General features: G+C 37.7%; 1 protein-coding gene across 9 annotated transcripts in view; it reads right to left on the reverse strand.

The window, feature by feature from the left end:
• LOC103351662 (membrane-spanning 4-domains subfamily A member 8) overlaps window positions 1-21,248 on the reverse strand; it is a 71,129-nt gene that overhangs the window by 47,842 nt on the left and 2,039 nt on the right. For 3 of the 9 annotated variants that reach the window (XR_007922930.2, XM_008271912.3, XM_051854606.2), the window contains exons 2-6: window positions 18,611-18,708; window positions 17,101-17,244; window positions 15,067-15,123; window positions 6,282-6,401; window positions 4,693-4,813 (exon numbers count right to left, since the gene is read on the reverse strand). Coding sequence is in view for 1 of the 9 variants with exons in the window: in XM_051854606.2 (XP_051710566.2) it covers window positions 4,694-4,813; window positions 6,282-6,401; window positions 15,067-15,123; window positions 17,101-17,244; window positions 18,611-18,640 (471 nt within the window). In the remaining 8 variants the exon portion in view is untranslated. Of the gene's footprint in view, window positions 1-4,692; window positions 4,814-6,281; window positions 6,402-15,066; window positions 15,124-17,100; window positions 17,245-18,603; window positions 18,709-19,773; window positions 19,823-21,248 lie in introns of all 9 variants that reach the window. The other 6 variants (XR_011384450.1, XM_051854556.2, XM_051854548.2 and 3 more) reach the window with 6 other exon arrangements.

Genomic DNA, 21,248 nt, shown 5'->3' on the forward strand with positions numbered 1-21,248 from the left:
TTTGAAAATTTTGATGTCTTCTCCTTAAAAATAATAACAATGAGCAAATGAGCCTTCTTCTAAGTAAGTATCTCAGTGTACTTCATTGATTAAATTTTTGGAGTAAATTCTCAAGTTTAGAACTATAATTCAATGTCTATGAATATTTTGATAGTTCTTTCATCAAATATTTAAAGATTTTTAGTAGCTTTAAAATATCCTTGATGAACATAGATACAAAACTTCTCATTATAATATGAGCAAATCTAATTCAACACTATACCAAAAGGATCATACAATATGATCAAGTGGGATTTATCCCAGTGATGCAGGGATATTTCAACATTCACAAATCAATAAATGTAATAAATCACATCAACATAAAGGAGAACAAAAACCCTATGATCATCTAAATACTTGTGGAAAAAACATTTGATAAGATTCAACATTCCTTAATGATAAAAACCTCTCAGCAGATTAGGCATAGAAGAAATACACCTCAAAATAATAAATACAGGATAAACTCACAGCCAATAGCCTGCTGAATGGGAAAATATGAAAACTCAGAACCCAAACAAGACAAGGATATCCACTTTCATCAATCTTATTCAGTATTAAAACTATTATCAAGAACATTTAGGGAAGAGAAAAAAATAAAGAGGGCATCAAAATTGGAAAAGAGGAAGTAAAAATATCCATGTCTGCAGATGACATGAATTTGTACACAGAAAAATCTAAATACTCCACCAAAAAGCTGTGAGAACTGACAAACTAAGTCAGTGAAGTTGCAGGATACAAAATCAACATACAAAAATAGTAGCACTTTCTTTTTACACCAATACTGATCTTACTGAAAGTGAAAGCAAGAAAGAAGTAAAAGATCTCTATAATGAAAATTCTAAAATATAATGAAGAAATCATCAAGGGCCCACAAAAATGGAAAGATACTCATTGCCTATGGTTTGGAAGTATTAATATTGTTAACATATCCAGGCTATCTAAATTTTTCTCTCTTGTTTCCTAACATTCCACTTTCTTTTTTTTTTTTTTTGACAGGCAGAGTGGACAGTGAGAGAGAGAGACAGAGAGAAAGGTCTTCCTTTGCCGTTGGTTCACCCTCCAATGGCCGCCACGGCCGGTGCACTGCGCTGATCCGAAGGCAGGAGCCAGGTGCTTCTCCTGGTCTCCCATGCAGGTGCAGGGCCCAAGCACTTGGGCCATCCTCCACTGCACTCCCTGGCCACAGCAGACAGCTGGCCTGGAAGAGGGGCAACCGGGACAGAATCCGGTACCCCGACCGGGACTAGAACCCGGTGTGCCGGCGCCGCAAGGCGGAGGATTAGCCTAGTGAGCTGCGGCGCCGGCCTAACATTCCACTTTCTTTTTTTTTTTTTTTCTTTTTTTTTTTTCTTTTTTTTTTTTCTTTTTTTTTTTTTTCTCAGCAAGAGGTTTTATTGCAATCATTAAAAGTTGATTTCACCAAATGTACTTTGTCTATTTTTACAATTTTCAAGATTCGATATTCTGAGACATTATTAGCCAGAACTTGCTGGATAATGTTCCTTTATTCTGATTTGGTTCAAAATGATCACGATTTACTATATGTCCCTATTCTTATCAATTCTAATCATATTCATATTCCTACAATGGATTCCGAAACAGTAGTTATCTGCAGTGTTAAGTATATAGTGAACAAGAGGTATCAGATTAAGAACATTAAATTTACTTGCATAATTTATATTTATGCTAATAAATAATAAAATATAGGTGGAGGATTTAGTTTAGATTTCCAGTTTTAAAGAACGAGTATTGGGCCGGCGACGTGGCTCATTAGGCTAATCCTCCGCCTGTAGCGCCGGCACCCCGGATTGCAGTCCCGGCCGGGACACCGGGTACTAGTCTCTGTTGCTCCTCCTCCAGTCCAGCTCTCCGCCGTGGCCTGGGATGGCAATGGAGGATGGCCCAAGTGCTTGGGTCCTGCACCCGCATGGAGACCAGGAGGAAGCACCTGGCCCCTGACTCTGGATCATCGCAGCGCAGGCCATGGCAGCCATTAGAGGAGCGAAGCAATGGAAAGAAGAACTTTCTATCTGTCTTTGTCTCACTGTATCTCTGTCTCTCTCTCATTGTCTAACTCTGCCTGTCAAAAAACAAACAAACAAACAAAAAGAACAAGTATTTATTACTGAATGATTGTGGAAACAAATATACATAACATACCTTAGCTATCATATGGCCTATTAGAGTAAGTGTATTAGGGGAAGATGTTTGTTCTAGAAGTTAAAACACCTTCCACTTTCTATTGGTTCTCTCCTTCCCATAAGCCAGCCTACCTCAGGAACTTCAGAAGAGGGTTAAGACTTAGAAAGTCAGGGCCTAGTAGTTTGCTGTTGTGTAAATGTTGTTTGATTTGCCTTGGACTAGGACCATGAGTTCTGTTTCTGATTGAGTGCATTTACCTAAACTGGGACCACTTTACTACTTGGATATTACTACCCAGGCTCACGAACTTGGTCCCAAGCGTTAATTTCATTTTCTTATGCCATTTGTGTCACACTTATGTGCCTTGATTTTTTCCCCACTGTGGTTCTCTACCTGCTCATGGGCAATACCACTTTCTGCTTACAGTTATTTGACAACGTATACATGTACAGCTTCCAAAGATGAACACCAGTCCTCTCCATGGAGCTAAATGTACAGATTCCCAATTTCTCAGTGTTTTGACTCCAGAATGCCTCAAGTAAAATAAATGCCAAACGGAATTTATCATCCAATCCTTGTTCTATTTTCTCTTCTCGTGCACCACTGCTCGTTTGCCCTTGCCAGAAAGTTGAGGGTTACTTCCAGATGGAAACAGAGAATTCTTTTGATATGTTTACCTAAACATATTTCAATGCTGTCTTCCTTTCTCCATTTCATGATTTTCACTTGCACAGGCATCACTGAACACATGAGAGTGTAGACACCAGCACAGCATTCGGCTCCTCACTCATCTCCTCAGACACAGTGTGCTAGCCTCATCAAACTCCTTCTCTTCAGACTTTCCTCTGATCATGAAATTTTAAAAATTAAAGAATTCACATTTTCTTGAGTTGGGTCTCCATTGTTTCATTCTTTTTCTTGGTGTCCTGAGACTACATCTTTATTTACACAGCCAAATTAACTTTCTTTACCCAAAATGTGTAGATAAAAAATATCCAGAGAATATGGAACTTTGAGAACCTGATCATTTGGTCACTGAGGGTATCTAAATTAACTAAATCTCAATTTTCATTACTGAATTTTTTTGTCACATGCTAAATATCCCTTTGATAATATTACTTTCATTTCAGATTATTTTAATACCTATCACTTATATTCCCAAAGTGCTGGGTAGAGTTTGGTAAATGCTGAATAATCTGGGTTTACTCCTTCTTTTCCAACTACCAATCCACCTTCATTCCCTTGCACAATTTGCAATTTTTATTCTCATTGCCTTTCTCCTATCAGATCAATAGTTGACCTACTTTCAGTTAGGTGTGAATGCTTTTGAATGTAATACTGCAGTTGGCCTGGTCCTGGGAGATGCTTGGAATAAGGAAATATGGTTTCATTTAGGGCCAGCAGTGTCGATAAGGGGACCTATTCCATCCCCCTTCACAACATGTTTTAATTTTCGTCTACTCCAAGGTTTCCAGGTGTCAGGGATCTCAATGTTACTTGATAATTAGAGGTCACAGGCCCAGTGAGTCTCCAAATGAAATAGACCTGAGTCAGAAAATGATATATTTACTACTGCATTTTCTCATGAATCTTTGAATATACACACTTTTAGTTCTTAAATTTTAACTGGGAAGAGCTGTTTATATTTTTATATAAAACAAATTTTATTTTATATAAAAACAAATTTGATGTATTTCATAATATAGTTTTAAGAGAGGAGCTGGCGGGGCCGGCACCGTGGCACACTAGGTTAATCCTCCGCCTGTGGTGCTGGCGTCCCATATGGACGCCGGATCTAGTCCCGGTTGCTCCTCTTCCAGTCCAGCTCTCTGCTGTGGCCCGGGAAGGCAGTGGAAGAAGGCCCAAGTGCTTGGGTCCCTGCAGCCACTTGGGAGACTGGGAAGAAGCACCTGGCTCCTGGCTTCGAATTGGCGCAGCTCTGGCCATAGAGGCCACTTGGGGAGTGAACCAATGGAAGGAAGACCTTTCTCTCTCACTGTCTGTAACTCTACCTGTCAAATAAATAAATAAAAAATTAAAAAAAAAAAAAAAAGAGAGAGGAGCTGGCACTATGGCACAGCAGGTTAAAGCCCTGGCCTGCAGTGCCGGCACCCCATATGGGCTCTGGTTCAAGCCCCAGCTGCTCCACTTCCGATCCAACTCCCTGCTAAAGAGAATAATGATAGTTCCTACTCTACCTTCCCTCCATCCCTCAAACCTACCCTCCCTCATCCTTCCTTTCTTATTTTTCTTTTAATTTTTACAGTGATATATTTTAAACTTACTTTATAATCACAAGCTTAACTCTTCACTCAATAAAGAATTCAACAAGCAGTAAATAACTGTTTATCTTCATTTGTATACAGATGAATGTAATCCTGACTTTTGCAGCCCGTATGTATTTAGATGAAACACTAAGGGCAAAAAATTCCCCCTGAAATATTAATCCCCGAGCATAGGTTCATAACAGAATGCAACACTTGCTAATTAGCCAGAGAAATGAATACTCACATTATATGTTGTAGCTTGTATTGTCAATTGTTTTGATCCCCCATTTGGCCACTTTCTTTGCCAGGATCAACTCTACTAACGAGAACATCCACAAATAGACTGAGAGAATGATTCCGCTTTGCTAAGTGCAAGAAGAGATACAAAGACCTTCACAACCTAGAATTTTTAGCAATATAAAGGTAATAAAAATGCAAAATGTTTGGAAATAGAAAAGGAAAATTTGCCTAGTATACTGACACTAATTCAGCACTCAGTAGATGATTAGGCATTTGTGCTCAATGTTTTATGTGCATTATTTCATTGAATCCATGCAACAACTCCTTACGGCACATAGCCTTGGCATTTTCATCTAAGAGTAGAAGAAAATGAAACTTGGTCATCCTTTGTGGAACTTGGATGCCTTCCTTTCTCATTCTGACGGAGTTCAAAATTGTGATTTCTGTTTTCTCATATGAGTTTTTCTATAGCATTGTTATTGGTAATTAAATGGCATATCTCATTTTTTCATTTAAATTATGCACATTATTTTCATATGTAATGTTATATTGTTTAATATTTATATAATATTCAAATAGATATACAATGTTATTTAAATTTGCTACACATTTTTGGTTTATTTGACCCTTAATTTGTTTGGACGATTAAAATGGATTTCAAGAAAATTGATTTGTGGTGAATATTGCCAAATTGTTTTCCATATAAATTTCTCCACTTCTGGCAGGAGACCTGAATGGTGTCATACAATATGAAATGTAACCCTAAGATGACAAAAATGTCAATGATGCTTATGATACTAAAAATCCTGAACTGTGAATATCTGCCCCAATTTAAGCTATCATGCTTAAAATCTGTTGAAGAAAAATTAGCCTTCTCTTTTTTGCCCTTATTTAATTTGGTCTTTGAAATCTTCAAGTGTTAATGTATCTCTCTAGTATATCTAGTCTCCTATTACCTTCAGAAACAAGGAGCCTTGAAAACATTTAGCCAATGGCCAAAATACTCACCTTTATTTCCATATCCAACATACAGTATTTAGTTAAAATCAGACACCTCAAGAAAGAGGGAATTTATGGCACATTAGGGGACTTGGGACTTACTTGTCCATTAATGATTCTAGGAGTGTTTTATATGCTAAATGTGAGACTACTGTCAGAGGGACAGCATAAATAAAAGGTATTTGTTAATTCAATAAACTTATTAGAAGTCCATTTAGTGCCAAGAACTGTAATAGGTATTGGGGAGACATAGATAACTAGAGTATATCTAGTACAGAGAGCCTGCCAACTTCTGAGTTATACTTGTTTTGAAGAGATATCTATTTTATTTAAGTTTTTTGGTGTGTCTTTAGCAGTATACATCATCTGAGTCTTAATAATCTAAACATCAGTTATTTTATTTTGTGTAATAATCTTTAGTTGATATCTTGAAGATTTATTTTTTGTGGTCACCGGTTTAAAGACCTATTTAGTGGTTTGGATAATATTTGTGGTCATGACAAATGTGAATTAATATTCATAACTTTCACATTTGTTTAACACCAATTTAAAGTATAAGCCTATGTAAAAAATATCATAAAGCATTGTACTTACATGTGACCACTGACTCTTTACATGTTTCACTAAAAATAATGTAATTTCAAATAAAATTATAAGTTGACCAGCCACTGAAAGGGCCACACTGTTAATGCTCATCCTTATGGTATACTCCAACTGGAACAGATACAAAATGTCAATTAGTTACATGTAGAACAAACAAGTTGGCATGAAGCTATCTGTCTGTATTACTAACAAGTATGTTAAACATGGTTTGTTGGGGTCAGTGTTGTGACAAAACGGATAAAGCCTCTGCCTGTGACATGGGCATCTTGGGTACTGGTTCAGGTCCTGGCTGCTCCACTTCTGATCCAGCTCCCTGGTAGTGAGCCTGGGAAAGTAGCAGAGGATAGTCCAAGTGCTTGGGCCCTTGCAGGATGTGGGAGATTTGGAAGAGGATCCTGACTTTGGCCTGGCCTCTGGTCTCGGCAGCCATCTGGGGAGTGAACCAATGGATAGAGGACCTCTCTCTCTCTGTAACTCTACATTTCAAATGAATAGAATAAATCTTTAAAATTTTTTTTTAACTTTTATTTAATGAATTTAGATTTCCAAAGTATAGCTTATGGACTACATTGGCTCCCCCCCCATGACTTCCCTCCCACCCGCAACCCTCCCCTTTCCCGCTCTCTCTCCCCTTCCATTCATATCAAGATTCATAAAAATGCTTTGTTATAATTGATTATTTTTCCAGAATCAAACAATAAAGTGCTAGACTAGTGGAAAAGAAAAAAAAAGATGGCAGTAAGTGTGAGTAGAATGTAATAAATACTAACATCACAGACCATGAAGGTGAAGGCACTTGGATCCCTGAGTTTCTGAAATGCAGAGGCCTTTTCCAAGACCCTGGAAGAACCATGCACATCATCCTAAAACAATGAGCATTGGCCCTGCCTTCTCCACATTTGTCTTCCAAGCATTTTTCTTGCCTTATTCCATTAACCATGTTGTCAAATGATACTATATTGAATAAAAGCAATGAAGGCTTTTATTCTTGTTTTACGCTTAATTTTAATGGGGTGGATTCTAAACTTATGATATCAAGTATGATGTTTGCTGTAAGTTTTTGACAGGTACCCCTAATCAGCAAAATAACATTTCTAATAGCTTTTACCATAAATGGGTATGAATTTCATTGAATTGTTTTTCTTTTTTTTTAAGATTTGTTTATTTGAAAGGCAGAGTTACAGAGAGAGAGAGACAGAGAGAGAGAGAGAGAGAGAGAGAATATCTTTCATCTGTTGAGTCATTCCTCAAATTCTCAATGACTAAAATGGCTGTAGCTGGGCCAGGCTGAAGCCAGCAGCCAGGAGCTTCATCCAAGTCTCCCACATGGGTGGCAGGGGCTCAACTAGCTGAGCCATGTTCTGCTGCTGTCTAAGGTGCATTTGCAGGGAGCTGGGTTGGAAGTGGAGCAGCTAGGGCTTGAACTGGAGCTCATATGGGATACCTGGCATCCTAGGCAAGGGCTAACTCATTGCACAACAATGCTGGTCCTTTGAATTGTTTTTCTGAATCTACTACAATGATCAATTATTTTACCTCTTTATTCCAAAATGGTAAATCATATGGGAATATTAAAAAAAAAATAAACCTTTATGTATAACTGCATAGTAAAGAATACACAACTTAAAAGTATGCAGCTTGGAGAACTATCATCAAGTGAAAAGGTTCATGTTGCCAACACCTATATCAAGAGGTCACACATAACTAAGAACCTCAAAGTCATGTGTGTCTCTCTCCACCTCCTATCCCATCCTCTTCCATAAGACAAACCACTAGCTGACTTCTAGTACCACTGATTGGTTTTGCCTTTATATAAATGGAATTATGAAATATGTATTTTTGTGTGTTTTGTTACTTTTGCTCAGAATCATGTTTGTATTCATCAATATTGTTACATACATACATTGTTACATACATTTTAGTTTGTTCATTTTCACTGTTATATTATATTCCATTCTATCAGTATGTTGAAATTTATCAGTCTATTCTCCTGTTAATGGACATTTGGGTTATTTCCAGTTTTGACCATTATGAAAAATGTATTTTCTTTCATAAGATAGACAAGTGCATTTAATTAAGGAGTCATAGATTATATATGTATTTAACCCTGGAAGAAACTTGCAAAAAACCTTCCAAAGTTGTTATAGTAACTTAAATTTCTACTAATAGTTTTTTCATATTCTCTTAAATAAGCTAATTATTCTGGTCAGTTTATTGGAGTATTTCATTGTGGTTTTAATTTTCATTTCCCTGATTATTAATGAGCTTGAGTATATTACTTTTTCATTGTGCATACTTAAGGTATACAACATAATGACTTTTAAAAAGAAATTTCATGATTTACAAACTAATTTGAAAGGCAGAGTGACAGGGAAGGAGGAACACAAGGAGGGGGGTAGAAAAGGACAGGGAGAGGGAGATGGAAAGGGAGAGAGAAAGAGAGAGGGGAAATCTTCTGTCTGCTGGTTCAGTCACCAACATACCCACAATAACCAGGCTTTGCTCAGGAGCCAGAAATTCCATTTTACACTTATGTCTATGATACTTTTTGAGTTTCATGAAGGTTATAAGGTATATTTAGATTCTTTTTTTTTTTTTTTTTTTTTTGCATGTGGTTGTTCAGTTGTTGCAGCACTATCTGTTGAAAATACTCTCTTAAATCCATGGCATCGCCTTTGCTCCTTTGTCAGATTAGTTGATTTGTGTAGGTCTATTTCTGGGGTCTCTTTTCTGTTCCCTTGATGTATTTATCTATTCTGCTGCAGGCATTTGAGGAGTGAACTAGCAGATGGAAGATCTGTCTCTGTATTTCAAATAAAAATTTAAAAAAATGAAGATTATTTATCTTTCCAGTCCATGACAACATGGAATATCTTTTCAACTGGCGTTTTCTTCAGTTTCCTTCATCGATGTTTTATAGTTTTCAGTGAACAGATCTTTAACCTGCTTGGTTACATTTATTACTATGTATTTTTTATGCTGTCATAAGTGGAATTTGTGTGTGTATGTGTGTTTTTCTTCAGATAGTTTTTGGCAGTTTATAGAAATGCATTTCATTTTCTACTTTTTTGGGTTATCCTTCAACTTTATTGAATTTCCTGATTAATTCTAACAGGTTTTTTTTTGTGAAGTCTTCAGAGTTTTCACATACAAAATAATGTCATCTGGAAACAGACAATTTCTTTCCTTTTTTTTTTTTAAAGATGTATTTACTTATTTGAAAGGCAGAGGGGCAGAAGCAGAGAGAGAGAGAAGTCTTCCATCTGCTGGTTCACTCTCCACTGGCCACAATGGCCAGAGCTGTGCTGATCCGAAGCCAGGGGACAGGAGCTTCCTCTGGCCATCTTCTACTGCTTTCCCAGGCCATAGCAGAGAGCAGGATTCTAAGTGGAGCAGCCGGGACTTGAACCAGTACTGGCCATATGGGATGCTGGCACCTCAGGCGTCAGCTTTACCTGCTATGCTATAGCACCAGCTCCACAATTTATTTCTTTCTTCCTGATTTTGTTGTGTTTTGTTTCCTTTTCTTACCTAATTGCTTTTTACTATCAATCTGTTCAGATTTCTATTTCTTCATGATTCAGTTTTTTTCCCCAAAGAAACCTTTTATTTAAGAAATACAACTTCATGCATTTCTTTTTTTAAAGATTTATTTATTTATTTTAAAGTCAGAGTTACACAGAGAGAGGAGAGGCAGAGAGAGAGGGGGGTCTTCCACCCGCTGGTTCACTCCCCAAATAGCTGCAATGGCTGGAGCTGTACTGATCCAAAGCCAGGAGCCAGGAGCTTCTTCCGGGTCTCCCACATGGGTGCAGGGGTTCAAAGGCTTGGGCCATCTTCTATTGCTTTCCCAGGCCATAGCAGACAGCTGGATCGGAAGTGGAGCAGCCAGGTTTCAAACTGGCGCCCATATGAGATGCCAGTGCTACAGGCCAGGGCGTTTACCCACTGCACCATAGCACCGGCTCTACTTCATGAATTTCATAAGCACAACTTTAGGAATATAGTGATTAATCCCACTGTGCCTGCTTTCCAACCCATACTCTCACCCCTCTTCTTCCTCCTTCTCCTATTCCCAGTCTTATTTTGTGGGGCCCCATGGGCTGGCCAGTCATGGGGTCCCCATGTCAGGGTTTGGTCTGATAGCTGTCGTTGTGTCTTTATTGCAAGGCGGATGTTGCTAGTTTCGGTTAGGGCAATGCTTTCCAGCGGTCAGGACTTTCTAGAGAAGTTGAGCCTGCCTCGTAAACAACAAGATGGCGCCAAGGACTGTGCAGTGAGCCTGCCTGCTGCATGACACTTCATCTGATTGGCCCGAGGACGCGTGCACACCGCATGAACAAGCAGCGGATTGGAGTGTTCCGTGCATGGACTAGAGCCTGCTTGCGATTGGTTGAATTTCGTATATAAGCTGTGTGCCCAGGAAGGGGGGGGGCTTTTTTCTCTCTCCTTTCTTCCTCTTTCATGTTTTCTCTGTCGCTGTTATTTTCTCAATAAAAGTCTACAGAAGACCGATCAGCTGTGAGTATCATCGTTCCTTTGCGGGCAAGGGAACGGCACATTTAATACTAAGATCTATTTTCAATTAACTTCGTGCACAGAAGATTATAGCAAGTAAAGAATTCATCAATTTGTATGAAAAAAGAAAAAAAGGATAAAAAAAGAAAAAAAACTTTCTCAACAGTTGAGACAAGTGCTATTCAAAGTCATTGCATCTCGAAGTTAATTTCACTTTTTTTTTTGTTGTTGAGAAAGTTAATTAACTTTAAAGAAACACCCAAGAATGGTATATCTTTTCGACACTTTGACATTTATAGGGATTTGTGCATTTTTTCTAGGTTACTCAATTTGTTGACATGTAATTGTATATTGTCTCTCATGATTCTCTGTATTTCTGTGGGATCAGTTTGTTTCCTCCTTGACTTCAAATTTTAATTGTTTCTTTTCTGCTTTTTTTTTAACTCTAGATAAAGATTTGTCAACTTTGTTTATCTTTTCAAAAAACCAACCTTAGTTCTGTTGACCTTTTATTGTTTTTCTAGTCTCTCATATGTGTCTCCTCTGATCTTTATTGATTTCCTTATTTCTGTTAACTTAGTGCTTAAGTTGTCTATTTGGAATCTTTTTTCTTTTTGGTTTAGGCATTTGACCACCCTACATTTTTTGATTGGATAATATAATTCATTTATATTTAAAGCCATTATTCGTAGGTAGACTTACTCTGTCATTTTTAAATTGTTCATTATTTTGTTGCTCATTTGTCCCTTTCTTCTATTCTTACTGCCTGATATTTATGCATTTGTTTTTGATAGTTTCTAAATGTTCTTATCATAAATTTTTTGAATTCTGTAGCTTGTATTTCTTCTATCTCATCATCTTCATAATCTTGTATTGGAGTGTCATGTTCATTTGGGGGCGTCATAATGTCTTCATTCTTCTTGTTTCCTTGGTTTCTGAGTTTGTTGTTTGGCATTGTGGATATAATTTTGGTTTCTTCTTTTTTTTTTTTTCACTGTGGTGGCTTTTCTCATTATACTATGACTCTAGATTAAGTGGACTGTCTGCTTTTGGTGAATCTCTAGAGGCTTGTGGTGGGTGTGGCCAGAGAGCTCTGTTCAGTTCTTCAGGGTTAAGGGTTTGCCCAAGGTGACACACCCAGGTTTGGTGTGGTAAATCTCTCTCTCTCTTTTTTTTTTTTATTCAGAAGGGAAGTAATTCTGCTCAGCTGAGCGCTTCTCCTTGGTGGCAATCAGTGCCTGAGCACTAGCCCCAGTGGGTATAATATTCATCTGCTCTGTCCCAAGGACCACACAAAGGATCTGTGCAGTTCTCAGTGTAAGCTTAGATCCTCCTGCAATATCTCTCACCAGGTATCCAAGGCTGCCCAACTTTGTGGCATCTCCCACAAAGACTACTCACGTCTCAGTCACACCATGAGTTCTCCCACACACCCTCAGTTTTTTTTTTTTTTTTCACAGTCCTGGTTCATAAGCTCCACACATTCACTAGGTCTTTGTCTCCTGTAATTGCTCCCAACCAGAGTCAGGTTTTTTTGTTTGGCTCTGGGCAGGTGCAGCCCCGAGCTGGCACAGCTGTTATATATTTCCATATGGTGCCTGCTCTATTGTCTTGCATGCCTTTGTAAGGTGTGTGGAGAGAGAATTGTGTCCATACCATCCCTTTTATTTATTTTTTCTCTCCTCTAGTTAGGCTGGTGTACTTTCCCCCATGGGGCTTCAAGCCTCGTTCCCTCTAGGCTCTTCCTGCCACTTTTCTGCCAGTGTCTCGGGCTACTGTGGCTTCGCCTCACCTCTCTTCCCAACACTGGTGCATAGGAGAAGACTATAAGCAGCTGGGCTCAGGAGCCATGGGTGCCCGTGTCCTCCATTAGATTCACCGTGTCCTTCTAATTCTGGGAGAGTTTCCTTTGCAGTTTTTTCCCCAACTCTTCCCTAAGACTGAACTATCTCCACTTTTATTAAACTATCTTTTCCTGGACTATCAGTGAGCTCCTTCCTTATTCTGCCATCTTGGAGCAGTGATGTTAAATTTCAACAAATGTACTTTCAGGTGTTACTGAGATGTTTATATGCTTTCTTTCTTTGTTACTATAAATTACTTCAAAAATTTTAAATGTTACATCAAGCTTACATTTCTTCAATAAACATGACTTTTTATGTTATATCTTCTTCTTTATATAACAATTGGTTTTATTTTCTCAAATTTTATTTAGAATTTTTGCTTAGTCATTCCTCAGTATCCATATGTGATTGATATAAAAATCTGCAGTTGTTTAGATTTTTTATTTAAATGGCATAGTATTTCATAGTACTTATGCAAATCTCCTATATATTTTAAACCATCATTAGATTACAATACTTAACATAATGCAAGTAGTATGTAGAATAGTTATTATACTATATTATTCAGGTCATAATAACAGCAGAAAAGTCTGCATATGTTTAGCTTGGATACTTTTTGGAATATTTTTCATTCCATTGTGTGCAGAATCCATGAATATGGGCCCATGTATATAGGGGGACAACTCTATGTTAATGTGTTCATGATATTAGAGTTTAATTTGTCTTTCTTTTAATGTCTTTGTCTGGTTTTGTCTTCAGGGTTTCATTATATAAGGTAGGAAGTATTTATTGTTTTTTTTCTGTTATTGAAAATTTTAAGGCTAATGTAATAAGCATTTGGTGGAATTTTTTTTGTTGAGGTCATCATTGCATAAATTGCTTGGTTAGAACACTGGTAATAATGTTTTAACTTCTTTAATGGTTCAGGAAACACTGGTTAGTTCAAAAGTACTACAGTAGTACTTTTTGAAATAAAACACTGGAAATTTCAAAATATTTTATCTGAATAATCTTGAAATTATTACAAACTGTCAGAGATGCAACTAATCTAATAAAGCATCAATCTGTGGAAGCTTTAAAATAGCAAAGAAAAAACTGAAAGAATCAATAAAGAATAGAAAGCAATGCCACAGTAAACAAACTTATGAGAGAGGGCTGGGTGAACCCTCTATGGAAGAACTAGGCATTAGCTAACATTGCTATACTTTTTGATACATAACTTCTGGCACTCAATAAAAAATTACTAGACATTGCGGGGGGGCACTGTGGCGCAGAGGGTTAAAGCCCCGGCCTGCAGCACCAGCATCTGCCATCCCATATGGGTGCCAGTTCGAGTCTTGGCTGCTCCACTTCCAATCCAGATCTCTGCTATAGCCTGGGAAAGCAGAAGATGGCCCAAATCCTTGGGCTCCAGCACACATGTGGGAGACCCAGAAGAAGCTCCTGGATCATGGCTTCAGGTCAGCTCAGCTCTGGCTGTTGTGGTTATTTGGGGAGTAAACCAGCAGATGGAAGACCTCTCTCTCTGGCTCTACCTCTCTTTGTAACTCTCTCAAATAAATAAAATAAAATCTTTAGAAAAATTACTAGACATTTAAACTACAGAGTCATATTAAAAAAATCCTAGGGGAAAAAACCCAATAGAACAATTTATTAAGTGATCCAATTACTGGATTTCAAACTTCCAGGGACTTTAAAACAACTATTATTAATATTTTTAAGAAAGCAGAAAAATGGAGCAAAAATGAAGAAATAATTCAGAGAATTATGAATTATTATAGAATTCTGGATTCTGGAGTTCTGGAAGTAGAAAGGAAAAGTAATCTTGCAAAAGCAGCATTTGAAGAGAAAATGACTAACAATTTTCCCAGATGGATGAAAAACATCAATCTAGATATTTAATCCATATAAACACATATCATTGGTAAATCCCAAATAACATAAAGTAAACCATATCTAGTTATTTCATAGTAAATCTGTTGAAAACTAAAGGCAAGGAGAAATTGGTAAAAGTGGTATGAGAAAAAAGTCACAATACACTAGCATGAGCAAAATAAGACTTAGAGACATTTCACATGATAAAGATTGTAGTCAGAACATGAGAGAATGAAATTTTAAAGTTCTCAAGTAAAATAAAATAATTGCTGAACTAGTATTCCACAAACAGCTTAAGAATCTTTCAGAATAAAGCCAGTATAAGGCTGTTTTCAAACTAACAAAAGCTGAGACAATTTAATGTCAGCATGATTGTGCTAAAAGAAATACTTAGAGAAAATTCTCAGCTGAAAAGAAAGCAATCCCAGGTTGAAATGCTGAAATGCAAGAAGAAATGATAATATCTCCTCCTTACTGATACTCTTGGTTTTTACAAATCAAATATTTTCTCTCAAATTGTTCCAATCATTCTGACTTACCAATATTGGGTAACGCTTCTTCTCCGCTTCTATTGCAAAGATTCCTGATATAACATACTGAGAACAAAAGGAAGTATATGTAAGTATCTTTTCATTATCACCTAAGAAATAATTCCCAGATTTTCTATAATATTCTTTAAGCCCATCCAAAGAACAATTGCAATTTATGAGAAATTTAATTTTTTTTATTTGACACATAGAGTTAGACAGTGAGAGAGAGAGACAGAGAGAAAGGTCTTCCTTCCATTGGTTCACCCCCCAAATGGCTGCTACGGCCGGAGCTATGCCGATCCGCAGCCAGGAGCCAGGTGCTTCCTCCTGGTCTTCCACGCGGGTGCAGGCGCCCAAGCACTTGGGCCATCCTTCACTGCCCTCCTGGGCCACAGCAGAGAGCTGGACTGGAAGAGGAGCAGCTGGGACTAGAACCTGATGCCCACATGGGATGCCAGTGCTGCAGGCAGAGGATTAACCAAGTGAGCCAAGGCGCCAGCCCAGTTTAAGAGAAATTTGGCTGAAATATTCACATTCCTATTGTAGTTTCATCACTCAGTAATAAATGCAGTAGGGAACCATTACTGGAATAGTATGAAACTTGTATTTGGAATGGAATAACACATCTGGTCTCACTGGCTATGTTCTTATTGAATCCATAAATGGATAAAGGAATTGTGGTATATAGATTAAATTATGAATATAATGTAATAATATTCGGTCTTAAAAAAGAGATCCATTTGAGTGGGATACACAGCAGACTCATAGAATGGCAGATATCCTAAACAGCATTCTGGCCTCAGATCAGCCCTTAAGGCATTCGGATCTGGCTGAAAAGCCCATGAGAGTATTTCAGGAATGGAAAGCCAAGACACTCTGGCAAAAAAAAATAAAAAAATAAAAATAAAAATGACCTAAATGAAAGATCTCTCTGAGTGAGATCCCAGTGGAAAGAACAGGTCATCAAAGAAGGAGGTACCTTTCTCTGAAGAGAGGAGAGAACCTCCACTTTGACAATGACCTTGTCTAAATATGATCAGAGTTGGTGAACTCAAAAGGCTTCCATAGCCTTGGCAACTCATGACTCAGCCTAGGGTGATTACTGACGCCATAAACAAGAGTGTCAAATTGTTAATTCAACATGAGTCACTGTGCACTTACTCCCCATGTAAGATCTCTGTCCTAAATGTGCTGTACATTGTGATTTAATGCTATAACTAGTACTCAAACAGTATTTTTCACTTTGTGTTTCTGTGTGGGTGCAAACTGTTGAAATCTTTACTTAATATATGCTAAACTGATCTTCTGTATATAAAGAAAATTGAAAATGAATCTTGATGTGAATGGAAGGGGAGAGGGAGCAGGAGTTGGGAGAGTTGTGGGTGGGAGGGAAGTTATGGCGGGGAACCATTGTAATCCATAAATCGTACTTTGGAAATTTATATTCATTAAAAAAAGTTAAAAAAAAGAGATCCATTTGATACAACATGGATGGATCTGGATATTATACTAAGTGAGATAAGCCACACACAGAAGGAAAACTATTGGATGATTTCACTTATATATGGAATAACAAGGACTCAAATACACAGAGACAGAAGATGAAACAGTTGTTACCATGAGCAAGGATGGGGAGGGAAAGGGAATAAGGAGAGGTAGGTCAAAATTTGTGCCATTAAAATCAGGTTTGTTGTTTTCTTGCTATTGCATTTTTAAAGTTCCTTATATATTTTGAATGTCAACCCCTTATTAGATGTAGGGTTTGTAAATATATTTTCCCATTGTGTAGTTTGTCTCTTCATCATGTTGATTATTACCCTTAGGAATCTCACCATCCTTTGGACCCAACATTCACTCAACTAAACAGATTCTTTGTATGGAAGAATTTTATAAATACATTTATCATAGAAAATATTTTCAAGCATACAAGAATGAATTCATTGCAGTAAGAATTATATATTTTCATGGACTGTACAGGTTACAGAAGTTGCTAAATATATTGAGTAAAAGAATAAATAATCACCAGCAAGAAGCTTTACTCACAATTAAGGATGCCCAGAATGGGTATCCTGAAAACAAGGTTAGAGGGATGTAGGTCAATGAAAATGAAGTATATTGCCTGATAAATAAACGTATCCAGATATATCCTAGAGCAAAATTGATCAGACCAATCATTACTTGGATAGCCTATAAGAAAAGAATGTCACAATCAATTGCTAAATCTGTATCATATTTTAAGAGAGTTATAAATCAGGTGCCAGACAGTGCTTGGGGGAGTATAACTTCTGTGCTTCTGAACCACAAAGGTCTCCGTGAATACTCTTGTTCTATCCTATAAATTACCAAAAACTGTAGGGAAGCCAAGATGATGGGAGAAGGGAACAGCCATGAAAGGACTTGGAATTATTTATTTTTTAAAAACATTTATTTTATGTTTTTGATAGGCAGAGTTACAGAAAGAGAGGAGAGAGAAGAGAGAAGAGAGAGAGAGAGAGAGAGAAATCTTCCATCTTTTGGTTCACTACCCAAATGGACACAACCCAGACCAAAGCCAGGAGCCAGGAGCTTCATCCATGTCTCCCAAGACAGTACAGGGGCCTAAATACTTGCGCCATCTTCCACTGCTTTCCCAGCCCCATTAACAGGGAGCTGGAAGGGAAGTGGAGCAGCGGGAACTCAAACCAGCATCCAGATAAGACGACGGAGTTGCATGCAGAAGCTTTATCCATTTCGCCACAACCCTGACCCCAGGATTTCTTTTCATTTTTTTTTAAAGGTAACTTTTAGTGATGTATGTCTAGTGATTTATTTATAAGCTGGGTCAGAAGGACACACACACAGAGAACTCTAGCTCTGAAAAAAGAGCTGTAGTCTCTGGGAATCCCTTATGTCCCTGCTTCCTTCTGTCTATTTGGTTTTAAATTTACTACCCTAGGTTTCAGCTCCTTTATCTGAAGCATCTCTATCATCCCCCTGAACCAGTTAATAGGAAAATGATATTTGTCTGATACAAGTCTGATTGTCAACACAATGGGTTAGAACTCACTTGCAACCAATTGTGCCGAAGATTAAGATTCTGGTCTCAGTAGTTTTAGGCAATTTCCTGAACCACATTTTATCTTACAGTCCTGGCTTTTTATATGATTCAATTCTCTACTAATTTGGGTGTGTGATGCAGAAAAATGTAGCATTTAGGTCTTGCTGGGGTAAAGGATTAAGAGTAGTGGTCCAGAATATTACCTTTCCTGAGGAAAACATGGAGAGAGTGTGTCAAGAGCATTGCTATGTCTTCAAAACCCTGTAATCTAGATTATCTCCAGTATAACCACTGACTTCATCATTTCGTATAGTATGCAGTCTCAGATTTCCTTCAAACTCTTTATAATTACACATACACAAAGGGAAAAGTATAGTGCCAGAACTCTTGGGTCTCAGCTTATTAGTTCTCTTCCATTGCGTAGTTGAGATAGAGGAACCAATGTCTCCTTCCTCAAATATATTGAACTTGCAACACCAAAGTCATTTAGTTACTCAAGTGGCACTTACTCCTTACCCCAAATGTTCTGATTTCTTCTGCCACCATAATGTGGTATGATGGAGTGTTACTCAAAATATGGCATAGATGTTATGAAGAATGAATGGAATCTATCTCTAAAAGAAAATATAGAAAAATAAACATAATGAGTTTCTTAGGTAAGGCACTCATGTCATTGAGAAATATGTTGTTGCTTTTCTGAATTTTTCACAATGAAACAATTCCCTGAAATGTTTAAAATAAATCCACTGATACACTTTCTCAAACATAGCTGGCATCATGGCAAGTCTAATTGTTCTGTTACATTTTACCAACTTTGGATGATGTTCTGTGAGACCTTAGTATTCTTAGTTGAAGACAACAGAATTCACTATGGTTGACTTAAGCAAAAATGGAGATTAGTGAGTTAAAGAATTATTTAAATGATTAAATTTATCAAATAATACTTGTAGCCAAACCAATGATCTAGCTGAGGAAGTGGTATCCTGCCATTTCCCACATCAAAACACTGCCACAAACTGGTTTAATGGTCAACCTCCTCTGCTTACTGGATCATCATCTATCCAAAAACTGTTAACTACTTTAGGACCTCTTTTGTTATCTGTCTTTAAAATCAAGTTATTTCAAGAATGTGTGATTGGCAGGACTTAGACCAAATGCTTGCACTTGACCACAGGGGTGGCTGAGCAATATAATTTTTGCATTAAAATACAGGAAGGGTTGTTTTCACAAATTAGCGTCCAATAAAAAAGGTAGGGAAGATGTTTAAAGGGTATGATAGTCGAGCCAGCATCACGGCTCAATAGGCTAATCCTCCGCCTAGCGGCGCCGGCACACCGGGTTCTAGTCCCAGTCGGGGCACTGGATTCTGTCCTGGTTGCCCCTCTTCCAGGCCAGCTCTCTGCTGTGGCCCGGGATGCAGTGGAGGATGGCCCAAGTGCTTGGGCCCTGCACCCCATGGGAGACCAGGAGAAGCACCTGGCTCCTGCCTTTGGATCAGCGCAGCGTGCCTGCTGCGGCAGCCATTGGAGGGTGAACCAACAGCAAAAGGAAAACCTTTCTCTCTGTCTCTCTCTGTCCACTCTGCCTGTCAAAAAAAAAAAAAAAAAGGTATAATAGTCATGAATGATTTCTGCTACTTCCTTATTATAGATGTCTTTTGGTTTACACATCCAACTCACCTCAGTTCATGCTTATAATCTGTAGAAATTACTCCCTGATTGTATTTCACTGGAAGAGAAGTGGGGAATCTGTCTCAGGTTGGATACACCAGCATTTCTATCCCGGGAATTGTGCACTTAAAATTAAGAAATTATAGCTTTCATCTGAACTTGTCACTTGGTAAGATGATATGAACTCTTGAAATAAAGAGCATTAACTATGCTCTACTATCTTGACTGAGAAGACATTCAGAAAAATCAGAGGTGAGAAAGACAGTAAGAGAACTGCAAAGTCTGTAATAACTTCATTTCTTAGCTACAATGCTTTCCTGAAACTCAGACGCTTTACTGCCCTTGGGAAACACACTTTCTTTAAGGTAGCATGAGTTATTTTCTGTTACTTGCAACCAAAGTATTTTCTATTCTTGGTTTATCTTCCTCATAATTATTTTCCCACAGTTTTGAGAATTTGCTTTTTAGAATCTACAGTATCTGATAGTTCTTTCTTTCCTGGGTTTAGATTTTTTTCTCATTGTTTTCCCAATAGCCAACTTTGAAGTCTACATTCTGATTTTCAAAAATTCTTACTTATACTATTTTCCCCCTAATTTATATCAACCACCAATCCTCAAGGATCAGTTACCAAATGGATGTACTAATGACACATAAAACTGAGAAAATGGAGCATGAGCCTTGTGAATCTAACAGACACAGGGGGCTGGTATAGCAGGTTAAGCCATCATCTGTAGTGTCAGTATCCCATCCTGATGCTGGTTCGAGTTCCAGCTACACCACTACCAGTCCAGCTTCCTGCTAATGTGTCTGGGAAATCAGTGGAGGATGGCCAAGTGCTTGGGCCCCTGCACCCACATGACAAACCCAGAAGTTGTTCCTGGCTTTGGCCTGCTCAGATCTGGCTGTTGTGGCCATTTGGGTAGTGAAGCAGCAGATGGAAGATCTTTCTTTCTCCGTCTCTCCCTTTCTCTCTGGAACTCTGACTTTCACATAAATAAATAAATAAATAAATAAATAAATAAATAAATCTGAAAAAAAAAAAAGCAACTGGGGAACACAGATGAGCTCAAATATTATCTATATTATTTACTAATTGTATAATTAGTACCAGTATGATTGTACTAATAGTAATTGTCTATATCAATTACTAGTTGCTAATGTCAATTCCTTCATTATAGAGAATTTTCCAATCCCACAGAGTTATTTTGGGAGAAATAATAAGAATTGGAAAATGGTTGAATGCCAGTAAGTTACTTGATTATCAGATCACCCAACCCCCATTCCATAATTTTAAATACTATTTTTGATCTCTTTCCTAAATTTTATTAGGAACAAGCTCATTGATTATTCACATAATTCCTTTGAATTATTTTTTAACACAGGTCATCATAAATTTATTCTTAGATTATTGCATCAGTAATCATAGTGTGTTTTCATGCTCATCTAATTCACAGAAAGATGACTGGAGGCAGAAAATCAGG

Source organism: Oryctolagus cuniculus, chromosome 1 (assembly GCF_964237555.1).
Source record: "Oryctolagus cuniculus chromosome 1, mOryCun1.1, whole genome shotgun sequence".
In the NCBI taxonomy this organism is placed as follows: domain Eukaryota; kingdom Metazoa; phylum Chordata; class Mammalia; order Lagomorpha; family Leporidae; genus Oryctolagus; species Oryctolagus cuniculus.